Source organism: Rhizophagus irregularis, chromosome 5, assembly GCF_026210795.1.
Source record: "Rhizophagus irregularis chromosome 5, complete sequence".
NCBI classification, from domain to species: domain Eukaryota; kingdom Fungi; phylum Glomeromycota; class Glomeromycetes; order Glomerales; family Glomeraceae; genus Rhizophagus; species Rhizophagus irregularis.
The window spans coordinates 2,564,591-2,582,388 of NC_089433.1; the positions used below are offsets into that span (position 1 = coordinate 2,564,591).

A 17,798-nucleotide genomic window follows, 5' to 3' on the forward strand; every position below is an offset into this window, starting at 1 on the left:
GCCTCTACCTCTTCCTCTATCTCTTCCTCGTCCTCTTCCTCTACCTTTACCTCTTTTATTTTCTTTTTCTTTTCTTTTTCTTCTCTTTCTTCTTCCTTTTTTTCCTTTTTCATTCTAGCAATTTCAGCAACTGTAATTCGGTAGAGCTCCGAACGAGTCAAGTCGAGTCGAGTTATATGTAAACTCGATTCGACTTGAGTTAAATCGAGTCAAGTCGAGTCGAGTTAAAATTATAAAAATATAAACTCGACTCAATTCGAGTCGAGTTGGCCCGTCAAACCGAATCGAGTCAAGTCGAATTAAATCACGTGATTTTATTCGGCTATGCCGATCATTTTTTTTTGGCGATAGCCGTTCCACAAATTTCCATTTTTGTGATTTTCAAAAAAATTTCGTCTCAGATTTTGTGTAACATAATTTTCAAAAAAGGAAATTCCATAAATTTGGCCAGAATTATGTTTAATTCGGCTTAACTCGACTCGACTCGATTTTATTAAATTATTAACTCTATTCAAATCGATTCGATTTGATTATAATTTTCAACTCGACTCGACTCGACTCGACTAACTCGCGAGTCAACTCGACTCATTTCGGAGCACTATAATTCGGTTTATATTTCTTGCTCTTCTTCCAACAGTTGTATAATCTTCTGTTAAAAGAATTTCTTGGTCAATTATTGATTGTAATCTTTTGATACCAATATCATATACAGTAACTAATTGATTGATTTCTTCTTGATTTAAATTTTTACAGAACTCAAATATTGGATGATTAAAAGGATCTAATGATTCAAAAACATCAATTAATAAATGTGCAAGTTCCCAAACTTTATTTTTTCGAGATTGAACATTACGTTGTTGAGAACTTTTAACATTATCACCAATATAATCACAAAGCAGCATGTCAGTTCGATCCTTTTCTAATTGTGTAGCTCTAATTCTTAACTTTAATTCTTCTTTATCTGTTGAAATTCGTGTTATATTTTGTTTTACAAATTTGACACCAAATGTTTCTAAAGCCTCATCATAGGCAAAAAAATGCCCAGGATTTGTTAAATTTACAGGCGGTGCTGTGCGAAGCATTGCACGAAGTTGAGGATTATTTTCTACACAGTAAAGGTGATAGGTTACAGATCTGGCATAATTTGACTTGCCAGCAATAGGAAACAATGGTGAAAAAGCTTTTAAACTTTCATGCTGTAAGTCAAATACACCCTAACGAATTCCAAACCAATGTGCTCGCCAATAACTAGCCCATTGAAAATATAAGTACCAAACTTTAATAATGTTATTTTCTTTTAAAATATTATTTAATGTTTCTTTTTTTCTTTTTACATATAAATTAATTGCAATACCAACTGAAACCCAAATCAGTTCTAATACTCTTGAAGTTGCTCTAAAATCTACACATTTTTCTAATTTATCCAAAAATTGCACACCCAATATTCCTGCCATATTAAATATTTCATACCCCGAAAAAATTGTGATTAATGTAGACATCATATCCTTATTTGTATGCCATTGTCCAAGAATCATTTTTGTTTTTTCATTTTTTTTACAATAACTAATACTTCTTCTAAAAATTGCTTCATCTGCAACAACATTAATATATTCTGAATCAATTTCATTTTGATACATTTTTAAACATTCATGTACAGCAAGATCATTTGATGGTGGATCACCGGCATCAAGAATAATAATATTAGGAGAGGGAAAATCACAACCAATTTTATAATATATCATAATCTGATTACGTATATCATATCCATCAAAATTTGTCTGATATGTAAAAGTATTTTCATCGAATGCAAGTAATTTTTCAAAAACTGAATTAAAAATATTTAATATTTGTTCAGAATAAGAATTTTGTCCAAAAAGTAATGGTTGTTGATTTTGTGCTCTTTCTTGTAATTCAAGAGTATTAAGTGATTCAGGCATTTGAAATTGAAATAACATACGCAGAATAGCATGTGAATGTCCTCTAGTTGCATCAAATATATTTTCATAACCAAATGTAGATTTCTTAAAATCCACATTATCTATTATACCAAGATTCCAAATATTTTCATTATAATGAATCCGGTCTGTTGGATTTGCTAATAATGCACGAATTTTCTCCAAATTACGCTCATGTCTTAAAGTATGACTAGTAATATTAACTATATTTAAAATTTCTTGTAAAGATGATAGAAGTTTTGGTTTACGACAAAGACTTGCCATTGTTCAAGGTAACCAGATTTTCCATCCTTTAAATGCAATATTTAAAATTATTGAAACAAAAAAGGTTATCTGTTTAGTAATTTTTTCATAATTTAATGGTTTAGGTTGTTGTTTATAATATTTTTTTTGTCGATCTAATTTTCTTTTTTTTGTCTCATATAAAGTTGTTAAAAGACCATCATAAAATTGCACTAAACATAGAGGAAATGTTGCACGATATTCTTCTAAAGAAGCAGGTGCTTCAAGTGACTTTTTGTGTGCTTTTAATTTATGCTTTGCAAGTATTGTTGAATTTGCCAATACCTTTCCAAATTCAAAGAAATGTTTTGGTGTAAGATTTTTAGGATTAAGTTTTTTATGTGTATTATAATCAAATTTTACTAAAGCAAAAATAACAAGTATTATAAATAAAGAAGGTACTGATATTGATGAAAAAGACTCGGAAGATGATAGTTCAAATGTAATGATAGATTTTTCTTGATTAATAGTACATAAAATAGGAACTAATTGTACTAAAACTTTTTTTTGCCAAACTAATTTAACTGAAAAAGCTACATTAAGAATTCAGTATCCAATTGCTTCTAATGCTTTTATTGTATCATTATTGTGATGTGACATATTGTCACAATTTGGATCATTCTTTACACCTTTTCCAATATGTTGATAAGTATGCCCGCCCTTATTTTCATAACAATTAATACATACATAACGTGCATTTTTACTCTGTTGTGTTGAAAATACAAGAGGATGATATACTTGTAAGGCACCACATTTTTTTTGTCCTATACAAGGAACTTGAATATTTCTACCTACAATTGTATATGAATGTTCTTCACAATTAGCACCACGACTAAAAAAAATTTTATTTTTACTACAAAATAAACAACGACGACGATGAATAATACTTTGGGTATACTTTTTAGTTTGCTTCAAATTAGCTGAATGTAGTTTATTTTGATCATACATAAAATGTGTATAACAAACTCCTAATTGTTCAATTGTGAAATTTTTTGCTCTAACTTCTTCTTCATCAATTTGCTACATACCAATCATTTGCCAAAGGCGCCTCAAATTTGTTTTGGAATTACATCTTTGAATTTTACCCTCAAATATATCAATTATAACACATGGACTCAATGTTTCATTGTCCTGTAATTCAGAAATAACTTCATCATGTTCATCATACTCTTCTCCATGCTCTTCACCAGATTCTGTTTCAGAAAATTCATCTTCATCTTCGTTTGAGACATTTTGTTGAGCAAATTTTTTCGCATTTGCAAGTGCATCACGATCTATTTCAAATAAAGGTTCACCATTATTCAATTCACTTTGTATAGATGATTCTTCAATTACACTTTCCTTTATTTAAAAGAATTTTAATAAAATAAAATTTATTAAAATATAAATTAAAATTATTCTTATTTACGTTAAAAAATAAATAAAATGAAGACATTCCCATTAATACTCACCAAATCTTCTTCTAGATTTTTGTATTTACTAAAAATTTCTTCAAAATCCACTAAGTTTTTTTATAAATCCTCATATTCATCATCATTACTTATTAGGTTTTCCTCTAAATCTTCGTATTCATTATCATCTCCACTGGAAAAGTCTTTTTTAAACTTACATATTTATTACATAAGATTTTCTCCAAATTTCATATTCATTATGAGTTTTATCCCTACCTTTTTCCATTTCCATTATGATAAATAAATCCAAAATCTATAAAAAAAAATGCTTTTTTAAAGATTTATTTAAAAAAAAATTAAAAATATAGTACTTCGTCAGTTTTGTAGGTTTAAATGCTTTAAAAACCCAGTTTTATTATATTTTAACGAAAAAAATAAACTAACTTTTGGTAAAGATCCAGGTTAAACGGCAAAAGTTATATTAAAATTTTTTTAACGAGGTCGGAAGAACGGTCAATAAGTTCCTATTTTGCTTTTGGTTTAAAGCGTTTCATTATATAAATGTGGTGTTACCTTTACCCGCATTTTTTCAATTTTTGCCGAAATTTAGCCGGCATTATCAATTTGGCCAGAATTAACGATAATTTCGGCCAAAATCACATTTTGAAGATCGGCAATTTTAATCCAATAAAATTAATTTTGCCGATTTTGAAAACTATACATGCGATATTTACCCAAAGACGATGCTGCACCATAATTTTTATTAGGGCAAGTATATTGAAAAAATTTTGCCCTTAAATTTTATCATATTTCCCCTGACTGTTATATAGGTAAGGTCCCAAAAATTTTTTTTATTAGAAGCTCTAAGCATAGGTTTTTACTATGATCGCATACAGATCTTTTGCACTTTATGCAATCTCCTATCGCCAAGCACTGGTCAAAATCAAAACTTTTGACCGTTAAGAGCTTTCGGCATAATTTTGCCGATTAGTCATATGATTCATCACATTTTTTGACCAATGGCAAAAATTGGTAAAATCAATGAAAAAAAATTGACCAATAACTTTTTGGTCGATATTTTGTAATTATGTATCACGTGCATTACGCAATACTACTATATATTAACTTTATTTAAACTTTTTTTTTCTCACACTTTCGTCTCCCCTTTTCACTCACTTTACTTTTCCACACACTTCTTCGTCACCCTTTCGTCTTTCCTCTTTCTATTCACTCTTTTGTCTCCCTTTCCCTCTCACTTTTTCGTCTTTCCCTTTCCCCTTTCTTTCGTCCATTCTCTCTTCCTTCTTTTTAGGTGACGCCTCGGCTCTTTGGATACGGTATTTCAGTAAGTTTTTAATTTTTTTTATTTCCCTTGTTTTCGCCTTAATAAACTAATTTCAAATTTTTTTTTTTAGTTATTCAGCTTTTAGACGCGTGGGTACTTTGGTAGGAGAGTTAGATTTTTTTAAAAATTTTATTTAACGAAATATTTACTAACATTTTCGTTCTTTTTTTTGTAGGTTCAAGACGCCCTCGAAGTATAATAGATATTAGGGTTTAGGGCATGAATTAGTCGATAGTAAGTTTCGAAGTTGAGTTAATTTCGAAACTTTAAAAGAAATGATTTACTAATCATTTCTTTCTTCTTTTTGTAGGCCTTCACTTTGGGCTGATGGATCGGATAAGTTTTGAAATATTTCGAAACTTTTTGAGATTTTTTTTTATAAAAGAATCGGTTTGCTAACCGTTTCTTTATTTTTTTTGTAGGTTCTTCTTCGTACTATTATTGAGAAATAGACGTGTAAGTTTCGATGTGTATTTCAAAACTTTATTTTTTATTATTATTAAATAAACGGACTAACCGTTTTCTTTATTTTTTTTTTGTAGGTTTCCATTAACGAATTGGGGTAAGGGGGGTAAGTTTTGAATATATTTCGAAATTTTGTGATTTTTTTTTATTGAAGAAACATTAAACTAATTGTTTCTTCTTTTTTTTTATAGATTTCCCCCTTCGGACTTTATTGGATGGGTGGGTAAGTTTCGAATTTTTCAAAACTTCAAGTTTTTATTAAAGAAACGAACTAACCGTTTCTTTTTTTTATTTGTAGGTTTTCATTAACGAATTGGAGATAAGTTTTGATATTTCGAAACTTTATTTTTTTTTATCGAAGAAACATTAAACTAATTGTTTCTTCTTTTTTTTGTAGATTTCCATCTTCAGACTTTTTATTGGATGGGTAAGTTTTGAATTTTTTGAAACTTCATTTTTTATTATTATTAAAGAAACAAACTAACCGTTTCTTTTTTTTTGTAGGTTTCCATTATCGATTTGGGAGTAAGTTTCGAATATATTTCAAAACTTTGTGATTTTTTTTTATCGAAGAAACATTAAACTAATTGTTTCTTCTTTTTTTTGTAGATTTCCCCCTTCGGACTTTATTGGATTGTGTAAGTTTCGAATTTTTCGAAACTTCAGTTTTTATTATTATTAAAGAAACGAACTTACCGTTTCTTTACTTTTTTTTGTAGGTTTCCTCTTCGGATTTTATCAGATCGGGTAAGTTTCTTTTGAAACTTCAATTTTTTTATTTAAAAAATAGGTTACTAACCGTTTTCTCCTTTTTTTGTAGGTTTTCTACGGATTTTTATCAGATTAGATGAGGATGATGGGTGGATGGTGGATGGTGGATGGTGTATATAGATGATAGATAGCTATATATTAATTTAATATGTAATTTTTAATAAAACGAATTAATAAAATTTAATTAATAAATTATTATAAAATTAAAATCAGTAATCAGTTAAATGTACAAAAATCGTTAATAAATTATTAGGTTTATTAACAATCGTCAATTTGATTTTACCGATTTGTTGCCAATTTTACTGATCGATTTGTTGACAAGTGGCAGGCATTACGGTGCAAATCGTTTATAAAATTAGTTGCCAATTTTTTTGGTACTGATCGGCTAAGGTCAGACCAAATTTTGTCCAACATTCGGCAATTTAAAATTTTGCCGAAATGGACTATTCCGACCAGTGAAAGCGTGCTGGGATTAGACGCTTGCCCTTCTTCAGTAGATTTATCTATTTGGTCTTTTTTATATTCCTTCAAATCTATGTCACTATCTAATACTTTGTTATTTTCCTTCCAGTTGAATATCACGTGGTCTCCTCTACTTCCTTCTTGGCCTTTACGCTTCCTACTACCGAAAGACTTAGTTCTTAAAAGCTGAAAATCTTGGAAAAAGATTAATCTTTTCAACCTAGCCCAATTGGTGTCTTCATATGGTACTATTTTATTGCCATGGTGACAACTTTAACTGTTTGGACGAATTAATTTTTACTCTTAGTTACTGGCTTGGTTTAAATTTATTTTGAATAATTTTGTTGTTTCTTCTAATTCTTATTTTCTTTTTACTATGCTTAATATTTTGCCTTTAACTATTACGTCTCCATCTGTTGGCCGTTTACAATGGGCTATTTCTTTTCATTCTCCTACCCAAACTGTATTCATAAGTCATGTGTATATCACTATTCAATCTCGTAATATTGCTATTTCTTTTATCAGACTCATCTTCAATTGACTCACCTGTTCTGCAACCATGCTAATCACTCTCTTTCTGACTATATATCCTTTTCCTTTATTCAGAACAAACGTCTGTTTGAACTATACTACTTTGAAGTTTTTTTATCTTCAACTATTTGCTATTCTCTTAAACATGATCGAAAATTCAAATATATTAATTCACCATCAGAAGCTATTTCGCTTGATATCTCCTTATTATACACCAAATCCCTGTTGTTTTGACATTTGTTTGGCACCATCTCGATTTCGTCTAATTTTCTTATTTCCCTTGGCATTAATCCTATTGAACTACTTTCGCTATCTACAAAAGTCTTATATATAGATGGCTCTTATATGCCTCTGTCTCCTAGTGCTCCCGTTCCTGCGATATCTTACGCTTGGATTGCATTAGACAAAGATAATATGATCTTGGAATATTCTTACAATTCTTTTTCTACTCTGTTTCCTTCAGATTTTCACTCTGAACTTTTTGCTCTATACTTTGGTCTTTGTTCACTTCACCCCAGATCCTCTGTTACTGTCAATACTGATTGTTCTTATCTGATTACTTCCTGATCTCGCCTTATTGATAATCCTTTCTCTTTTAGACTTTTGAAAGAAGATAATCATCTTATATGGATTTCTTTAAGACAATTAATTATGAAGAATAATCTTTTAATTTCTTTCAAAAAAGTTTTTGCTCATGCAGATGATTCTTTGAATAACCAAGTGGATGCCCTCACCAAAAACGCTTATTTCTCTTAGCAACCTTCTTTTACTCTTCACTCTTTCATTGATGCTTCCTGCATCCTTTCATTTAATTTCTTATCGATTGATACCAATCTTCACCAATTTTGCAAGCATATTTTTGAAGCACGAAATTTGCTTTCTTTCTGTTTTTTTACTTGCTATACTTCTTTAGGCCCTCTCTCTCTCTTTAACTGGACTGGCATTAATTTTTACCTTTCAAAGTTTAAAGACTTTGCCTTTTATAAGAATGGTCATCCTGAATGCTGAGCATTCTGTATCAAAATTTTTTTGGATCAATTACCTACTTTAACTTTTCTACAAAAGCGAAGACTTCAAGTCTACCTTTCAACCTGGTTATATTCCCAATGTAATTCTACTCTGGAAGACTTAGATCATCTGTGGACTTGTCCTTATATCTTAGCTGATTTTAATCTTAAGACACATCACGTATCCTTGGTCTCCTTATTTTGAGATAAATTGCTCAACTTTCTTGTGAAGCACCTTTCTTCTCTCTTACCAAGTTATATTGATGGTTTTCTTAACTTGAATTATTGGAATTATTCTTTGCCTTTCTCACAGTGCCTTTAGTTAACACAAGGACTTATTTCTATGTCCTTAACTACCTACCTACTTGTCTCTTTTTCACTTAATTTTATTCACAATACCTTGGCCTCTCTTCTGGATGAATTCCACTTTAAACTTTATGTGGAAATTTGGATTTGCCATTCCATCTTTTTTCATCATTAGGAAATTTCTCAAGAGATAACTGATCAAATCAAATATTCAAAAACTTCTTCTACTTCTAATTCCTCTCTTCCTTTTATCTCTTCTCTAATTTTGGGCACTTCTCTGGCGATAGTTGATTCAGATTCCTGAGTTTCTTGGATATCCTCTGCTATAATTCGAGGTGGATCTTGGATTTTACACTTAAATTTTCTGCGCCGCTTAACAGTTCAGCCTCTTCATCTTAGAGTTCTTCTTTAGTAACAGGTTAGATTTTAGGACATGCTGGATAGTTGACTTATACTGACTTTTGGGTAAAGTTGAAGTATACGATTCTGTAAAATAGTTTAGTTCTCTTTTCTTTAATTTTATTTTAGTTTAGATTTCTTTACTTGTATGAGTCGTGAAGCTACTCTTTTTTATTTTTTATTTTAATTTTCGTATTATATGTAAATATTGTTCAATTTTGTAAAATTTTTTGAAGTCAAAATTTAATAAAATATAAAGTCATATGACTGTTTGCCATGACTCCATAGCATTCTTCGTGACATGATTAACTTCATCTTAAGTATATACTTACTTTGTATAACCATAATTTTCTTATATAGATAATATATTACATAAAATATATAATTCCGGTCAGAATTATAAATTACGTGACATAATGCTGGTAACAGACCAATCAGAATTTTGGAAAAATTTCAGCATTTTGGAAAAGTTTCAGAAAAAATTCTGGGCCCGAAATTAGTTTTGGAATTCAGAAATAGTTTCAAGTGACAGCTTTATTGTCTGTATAAGTGGGGTGATATAGATATGCGAAAATTTGTATGGGATAATTTATTTCAGAAATCTAGTGTAGAAAAAGAGTATTGGTGTAAAAATCTCGTAGATGCTAGAACTCGCATTAAATGGCCTAAGATCTGCGTACTTCTTCCCTTTTTGATAGCATTATATATTTCATTCGCTTCTTTAACATTTTCTAATTGGCACATCAGTAATAAAGTTTTGCATTTGAATAAAAGTTCAGTCTCGAATTTTAAAAACATTCAAAGCTTTTTGCTCTTTTTGCCCTTTAAGAAGAAATGAAGGCAAATAAAAGGAAAGTAAGTAGGAGGAAAGTAGGTAATTTTTCTCGCTTGACAAAAGTTGACCTTTAAATATGGGATGCCTCTATGCCTGCAATTTGCCCTTATACCTGCATGTGTGCAATCTCGTAACTAGATTATATAAATTGTAATCTATTGTGCTTTATCACGTTTTTGATGATTCGCTAAACTCATGATGAATACCTCCTATAGTTACTTTACAGAAACAAAGTCTGAAAAATATCACTTCTTAAATTTTTACCAATACCATAGTAGACAAAAAGATTTTACTTTTTCTTTTCAAAAGGAGGCTGACATACTTCAAAAATGTCTGGACTTCCTGAAGAAAGTGAGTTCAGAAGACGTATTGACATGCTATTGCAAGGATTTGATATAAATTATATTAAAATTTTTGGACAGATGACACGCAGTATGGAAGACTTCTAGCAGTTCTGAAAAGGGGTAAAACTCATATAACTATGTTGGCATCTACTTGTTGCTTATTTTATAGTTTACTTGTTCATTGTGGCCTGCTTGCATTAACTAAATCAACCAAGCATTTCACTTCAGTATCATATGTATCACAAATTTTTTATACTAATATATTTCACCTTTTTTGCTAGAAGCATTGATTATATCAGGATGTCAATAATTTTTGGAACAAATTGAGTTAATGTATTACAAAATGAACAGAAACGTTTAGAATCAGAAAGGGCTACATGGACAGTAAGTTTTCTTTATACTTAATAATTTTTAAGCTTTTTATTAACTGATATATATATAGCTATGATGATATTACATTAATATAAGAGATAAGACACAAAATATGATGGAGAACATGACTAAGGAAACAGTTAAAGAAGCTGAGATTTGTGATCGATATAGATTGCACAAATTGTATTTTTTTTTATTTATATATCTGTGTTTCTTCCCTTCAAGAATACTTGCAAGAAATCATGTTCTGAGTTTATAAAATATGAACAAATAATGAAGGGTTTCACTTATCAGTATTATTACCACCGCTGAGTAAGGTCAGAATATACAGTAACTTAATATTTAGTTCTTACAAAACATCTTAATTGCCAATCTGCCTAAAATCGGCACTGCATTACTAATAAAATTTGGGGATAATAGCGATAATAAAAAAAAGCATTTTTTGCATCTTGCACGTGAAATAAGTTTCACCTATTTTACAAATAGAAATATCATAAATACAATATTTTCTTTCATTTTATGACAAGTCATATTTGCCAAAAAATTTTATAATTATATTTCTGTAACTGGTTTTTTTCAACTTTCACTTGTTTTTAATAATAAAAATATTTCAAAAAAGCTTTTAAAAACAACTTTAGAAGCTAAAAATTATAGGTTTTTAATGTAAATAGTAATGCAATATAGTAAAATGAAATATTGAAATTTCGTATATTTTAAGGTGTAAATCTGATGCGCGCGCATAGTAAACTCATTATTTTGCATATGAATATATCACTTTTTTTTGCAAATTTATTTTTTTCAAGTATTTTTTTAATATATTATATGATTTTTTTTTATAGTCAATATATCATCTATAAGATTTTCTTTTTTGAAGTTTGTGTTCTAGCACAAAATCGGCAAATTTAACCCTGAATTTTATTAGTAATGCAATGCCAATTTTAGGCAGATCTGTAATTAATACTTTCGCTAACCTTTTTGAATATATAGATCTTATTACCTGCAGAACAGAAGTAAAGCGAACTGATAATGATTCGACATTTAGTGATGAAAAAAATGGTCTGGATTGGTCTGGGTTGAGGAGTAACACAAGACTGGACTGAAAAATTAGTTCATTTCAGTCCAGTCCGGTTTATATTAAAAGGAGAATTTGGAACCAGACTGGACTGGACCAGTTATTTTGATTCAGTCTGGTCCAGTCCTATAATAAAAAATGGTGTGAAACATTTTTTTTAATATATTATTATGAAAAAACGTTTGCGCAACATTTTTTTAATTAATTTAAAGAAAAAATGGTGCGAAAACGTTTTTTTTAATTAAATATACTAAGAAAAAAACGTTTTGCAACATTTTTTTGTTAAGTTAATTAAAAAAACGTTGCAAAAATGTTTTTTTTAATTAAATATACTAAGAAAAAATGTTTCACAACATTTTTTTTTAAAATTAATTAAAAAAATGTTGCGCAAATATTTTTTTATAATAATATATTAAAAAAACGTTTCGCAATATTTTTTCATTAAGTTAATTAAAAAATGTTGCGAAAACATTTTTTTAATTAAATATACTAAGAAAAAAATGTTTCGCAACATTTTTTCTTTAAATTAATTAAAAAAATGTTGCGCAAACATTTTTTTATAATAATATATTAAAAAAAAACGTTATGCAACGTTTTTTCATTAGTTAATTAAAAAAATGTTGCGCAAACATTTTTTTATAATAATATATTAAAAAACTATTACACAACATTTTTTCGTTAAGTTAATTAAAAAAACGTTGTGCAAATGTTTTTTTTAATTAAATATATTAAGAAAAAACATTGCGCAACATTTTTTCTTTAAATTAATTAAAAAAACATTGCGCAAACGTTTTTTTTATAATAATATGTTAAAAAAAATGTTATGCAATGTTTTTTTATTTAATAATTAAATAATCGCAATGGTTTTAATATAAACCATTGCGAAAATATTTATCAGTCCGGTCCAGTCTCAACCCATTTAATTCAGTCTGGGTTAGATTTATAATTCAAAATCGTACTAAACCGGACTGAATATTTTAGTCCAGGTTGAAGCATCAACCCAGACTGGACCAATCCGAATTTTTGGTCCAAGTTGTCGGATTAGGACTGACCTGATTAGAGCTTTATTTCTGCTCTTCTTAAAAATGCTTTTACCAAGACTTTTTCACAACAATCTGATACAAATATAGGAAACTCTAATTTAACGTCAGCCTAAATAGCTAAAATTTAAAAACTAAGAAAATACATTAATCGGGATATAGCAGACGATGTTTTAAAAATATATCAGATAAGTATTCTGCTAGGTGAAAAATTTATGTTTAATGGTATACAGAACATGGCTGAAAAAACAGTCAAAGAAGCTGAGGTTTGTAATCAATATAGATTTCACAAATTGTATTTTTTTTATTTATATGGTGCGCACAGTCTAAAGCCGACACTTTTTTATTTTTTGGCCAAATTTTTATAAAATCACGTGAGCAAATTTCATTGGTCAATATTTACTTATCATATATATATATAGGTGGGTTTGTAGAATAGAATACCAATTGTTTAGTCAGAATTAATATTAATTCTGGCTAAAATGATTTATAAATTCATATTATCAGAAAGAATCTGTTATTTTATTATATATAAAATTGTGATACCCATTAAATTTTTTTTATATTCATTAAGAATAATAAACATATATTTAATTTGTTTCAAAAAAAAAATAAAGTTTAAAGATAAATAATTCATATTCAGTTATTTTAAACAAAAATATTTTTATATTAATTCTTAATTTAGGCCAGTTTATAAATTTTGGCCTGCATTATATTAGTATTAAACTGGCCAAATTCCTTCAAATTTATTCAAAACATAGTAAAATAACCAAAATTAAAACTTTTATATCTTATGCTACAGTAATTCAATTTGAAAAAACTCTCTGTTACATAAAAGTATACTGTTTAAACTACAATATTACAGAAAGTTTTTTTAAAAAATATTGGTTAAATTTTTTTTTCTATTCATTTGAAATCACATAATAAAAAGTGGTGGCTTTAGACTGTGTATACCATATATCTATATTTTTTTTCTTTAAGAATACTTATAAGAGATCACATTCTAAATTCATGAAATATGAACAAAATAATGAAGGGTTATTAGTATTATCATCACCGTTGAGTAAAGTCAGGATATAACTCAATATTTAGTTTTTACAAAACATCTTAATACTTTCACTAATACATAAATCTAAACTACCTGCAAAACAGAAGTGGAGCGAACTGATAATAATTCAACATTTAATGATGAAGAATCCCTTTCTACTTCCTTACAAATGCTTTCATTAAGACTTCTTCGCAACAATCTGATACAAATATAGGAAACTCTGATTTAGCATCAGCCCAAATAGCTAAAGTTCAAAAACCAAGTAAATACATTAATTAGAATATAGCAGATGATATTTTAAAAATGTATCAGATAAGTATCCTGCCAGGTGAAAAACTTATATTTAATGGTACACAGAACATGGCCAAGAAACCAGTCAAAAAAGCTGAGGTTTGTGATCAATATAGATTGCACAAATTGTATTTTTTTTATTTACATATCTGTGTTTTTTCCCCTTAAGAATGCTTGTTAGAGATCATATTTTGAGTTCATAGAATATGAACAAAATGATGAAGGGTTATTAGTATTATTATCACTGCTGAGTAAGGTCAGGATATAACTTAATATTTAGTTCTTACAAAACATCTTAATACTTTTGCTAACTTTTTTGAATATATAGATTTAAACTACCTGCAGAATGGAAATGGAGCGAACTGATAACAATTCAATATTCAATGACGAAGAATCCTTTCTGCTCCCTTACAAATGCTTTCACCAAGACTTCATCGCAATAATTTGATACAAATATAGGAAACTCTGATTTAACGTCAGCTCAAATAGCTAAAGTTCAAAAACCAAGTAAATACATTAATTGAAATATAGCAGACGATATTTTAAAAATGTATCAAATGAGTATCCTGCCAGGTGAAAAACTTATGTTTAATGGTGTAAATATATTGAATTCCATGTTATTAGATATGAAGAAAATGAAGAAAACTAAAGTGGCAAAGAGTTTACTTAACATTCATGTCATTAATTTCCACAACCTTGATTGCATGAAATATTTACCTCATAATTATAGTAACTATATTGCAGATCAAATTCAGGATTAAAATAGTGAGACTGACAATTTTGCTAATGGAAAAAAAATCGATAAATTTATTGTGGATTGTGACACAATGAAAATATCTATATGATTTTCAGTATACATGCTACCCAAATTATTTTAGGATGCCATAATTATAATTTGGGATGCCATAATTCATTCGGTTTATATATAATTTACTATGTAAAGTGCCAAAATAATTTGGGATGCCATAATTGAATTTGGGATTTTACTTATAATTACGGCAGTCCAAAATAATTTGGGTGGCATGTATAATTTTCAGTCAAACACCTTTCTAAAGTTTCTAAATCATTTACTTCATAAAATTTATTCAAATAATTCAGAATTTATTCATCACAAATGATCTTATATATGTACAGAACCTATTTTATCCCTTTTTCTTTCTGCTTAAGAATGACTTTTTAACTCAAAATATGTCAGAATATAAGTTTAACTCTTATATTTAGACGCCATTATTGAGAAATGCGTTTCTTGAAAAAAGTGATTTTAAGCTAAACTATGGGAAATTAGCATTTAAATTATACAAAAAACTAAAAGAACTTTTGAATATTATTAGTGGCTATAGTGCTCCAAAATTAGACAGAAAAGGCTTTTTCAAGTCTTTGGGAACTAAAATCTTTGCTCAAGAGGACAGCATTCTAAATACAAGAGGTAAAAGAAAAGGCAATCTACAAAAATTAGAATATTGTTTAAAGGTTATATTAATAGCTCTTTTTATTGCGTTACCTTCTTTTACTAAATAAAGCCAGTATTACAAATATTGAAATATATAGTATTCAATCAAATGGGTTTCGTCTGACAATCTTAGTTTCAAAGTATCTGTTTGAAGATACTATTATAACAATAGACTTGCAAGATGTGGAGGTCCCAAGAACTATTAAAGAGTTTTTAAATCTGGTAATGGCCGTAAAAGTAATCTTATCTTAGAAGACATACACTAAAAGGAATATGATAGCATTTTACAAAGCATTAAAGATAGATCGTAAGTATATAACAAATGGTGTTAAGTTTTCACCAAAAAAAATGTTAAAAAGACAGGATTAGGATTCTGCATCTAGTCAGTAATGCCATCATATTCTTCTATTTTTTTCTGTATTAGCTTAGATATGTAAGAAAAAGTTTTAAAATTTTAGAAAAAGTAGTATATGTGACCATGACATTAATAATAGTTATAAAAAGTCTTAAAAATTTAAATTTTCTTTAAATTATTTTGTTTAATTTTAATGAAATTTTTATTAATTTACATTTTTTACTAATTATATTTAAATTAAATATAATAATCAAGTCATCAAATTGCTAAGTATTTATAATTGAAATTGCAAAAAATGCAATAAATGAGAAATTAATAATTAAAATTGCTTCAAATTTTGTAGATTTGTTGCCAAATGTATTACTATTATATATATAAATTATTAGCCTTCTATCTTATTTCTTTGTTTTACAATTGATTTTTTAATTCAAAAAAAAAATTGTATTCTGATACAATATTCAAATTGCAATTCATTAAAAGGTTAATGATTATAAATTAAAGTTTACATCAAAATAATTTTATTAAAAAAAATTTGACACTTTTTTATAAGATTAAAGTTTCTTTATTATATTGATTACAACTTAGCCTAACTCTTATTTTAGTAAAAAGAACTAAAATTCAAATTAAATTAAATTATAATAATTATGAAGGATTAATATTCAAATGTTTAAAAAAATATCAATTAAAATAAGTATAATATATTTAAAACTTATTTTATTTTAATGATTTTTAAGTCAACATTAATGTCAATTTATAGAAAAACTAACTAATTAAGGTAATAACCAAATTTTTTAATAAATCAATTAAAGATATATTCTTATTCTATGATTTTTTATTATAATTATACATGTTGATTGTTAATAGCTAAGGACAATATTATTATCCTTATTAAATTTTACCTTACTTAAATTTTTAATGGTTTTTTTTGTTTTAAAAAAAAATCAATCAAAAGGCAAGGAAATAAGATAAAAAACTGAAATTTTATACACTTAATATCAACCCATTTGGCAACAAATCTGTAAAATTTGAAGCAATTTCAATCACTGGTTTCTCACTAATTTCACTAATTGCATTTTTTGCAATTCCGATTACTTTTTGCCAGCATTGTAGATCGTGAAATTTCAATGATTCTGCGCAGTTGATCCTACATGTAATTAATATGTGAAATGAAATTAATTGGATTCTTTAAAAATGACGAGAAAACAACCATTTTTAAATTCTAAATTACCAATTTTGGATTAATATCGATCAGACCTTTTACTATTGTATGAAAATAAATAAATAATAAATAAATAAATAAATAAATAAATAAAATAAAATAAATAAAATAAATAATAAATAAATAAATAGTAAATAAATAAATATACAGTGTAAACAAGTTTAAATTGATTAAATTTAATTTAATTTTTTTTTTTTTTTTTTTTTGCTGCAAAATCATAAAATTATTATTATTTAAAATAATAAAATATAAAGATTTGCTGCAAAATCATAAAAATATTATTATTTTAAAAAAAAACTCTCACAGGACAAATCATATTGAATCATTATTTGCTATATTTTTCCCCTCAATTAGTTTAAAGAAAATCAATCACAATTGGTTAAAAACGAATTATATAAATATAAATAGGATTTTTTTTTTTTAACTATTTACAAAGAGAGATGAAAAAAAAATTCATATCATTTTTCTGTCCGAAAAAGAAAAATTAAATACTTGCGAAAATTCGAAAGGACGGCTTTTTTTTTAAACATTAAAAAATAAATTTCGATGTAAATAACGAATAATATAAAATTATTATATTTCCAAAAAGGAAAAACAAGAAAAAAAAACTTTCTTTTTCGATCAAGAGAATTTAAATGCTATATATATAGTGAGAGTTTTTTTTAACATAGATAATTGAGAGTATATATTATATTTATACAAATAATATTGAACTTTAAATATAATTAGTTACGAAAAATATGTATACGAAAATGGAAAAAGGTTTTTATAAAAATGTACATTATTATTATTTTTTTTAAAAAAAAATAGCTATAGGGAAAATTTTGACTTGTATTTTTTCATTATGGTATTTTACTT

At 27.3% G+C, this 17,798-nt stretch overlaps 3 protein-coding genes across 3 annotated transcripts; all 3 read right to left on the reverse strand.

The window, feature by feature from the left end:
- Positions 1 to 575: 575 nt before the first annotated feature.
- On the reverse strand, positions 576 to 1,082 carry OCT59_025091 (uncharacterized protein; the record flags this gene model as incomplete). The annotated part of the gene is made up of 1 exon (XM_066136091.1): positions 576 to 1,082. The coding sequence occupies one exon, from the start codon at positions 1,080 to 1,082 to the stop codon at positions 576 to 578; it is 507 nt and encodes a 168-aa protein (XP_065991857.1).
- Positions 1,083 to 1,214: 132 nt separating this feature from the next.
- On the reverse strand, positions 1,215 to 2,219 carry OCT59_025092 (uncharacterized protein; the record flags this gene model as incomplete). Its single annotated transcript, XM_066136097.1, has 1 exon — positions 1,215 to 2,219. The coding sequence occupies one exon, from the start codon at positions 2,217 to 2,219 to the stop codon at positions 1,215 to 1,217; it is 1,005 nt and encodes a 334-aa protein (XP_065991858.1).
- Positions 2,220 to 2,783: 564 nt separating this feature from the next.
- On the reverse strand, positions 2,784 to 3,920 carry OCT59_025093 (uncharacterized protein; the record flags this gene model as incomplete). The annotated part of the gene is made up of 4 exons (XM_066136101.1): positions 2,784 to 3,205; positions 3,266 to 3,578; positions 3,689 to 3,738; positions 3,905 to 3,920. The coding sequence occupies 4 exons, from the start codon at positions 3,918 to 3,920 to the stop codon at positions 2,784 to 2,786; spliced, it is 801 nt and encodes a 266-aa protein (XP_065991859.1).
- Positions 3,921 to 17,798: the final 13,878 nt, after the last annotated feature.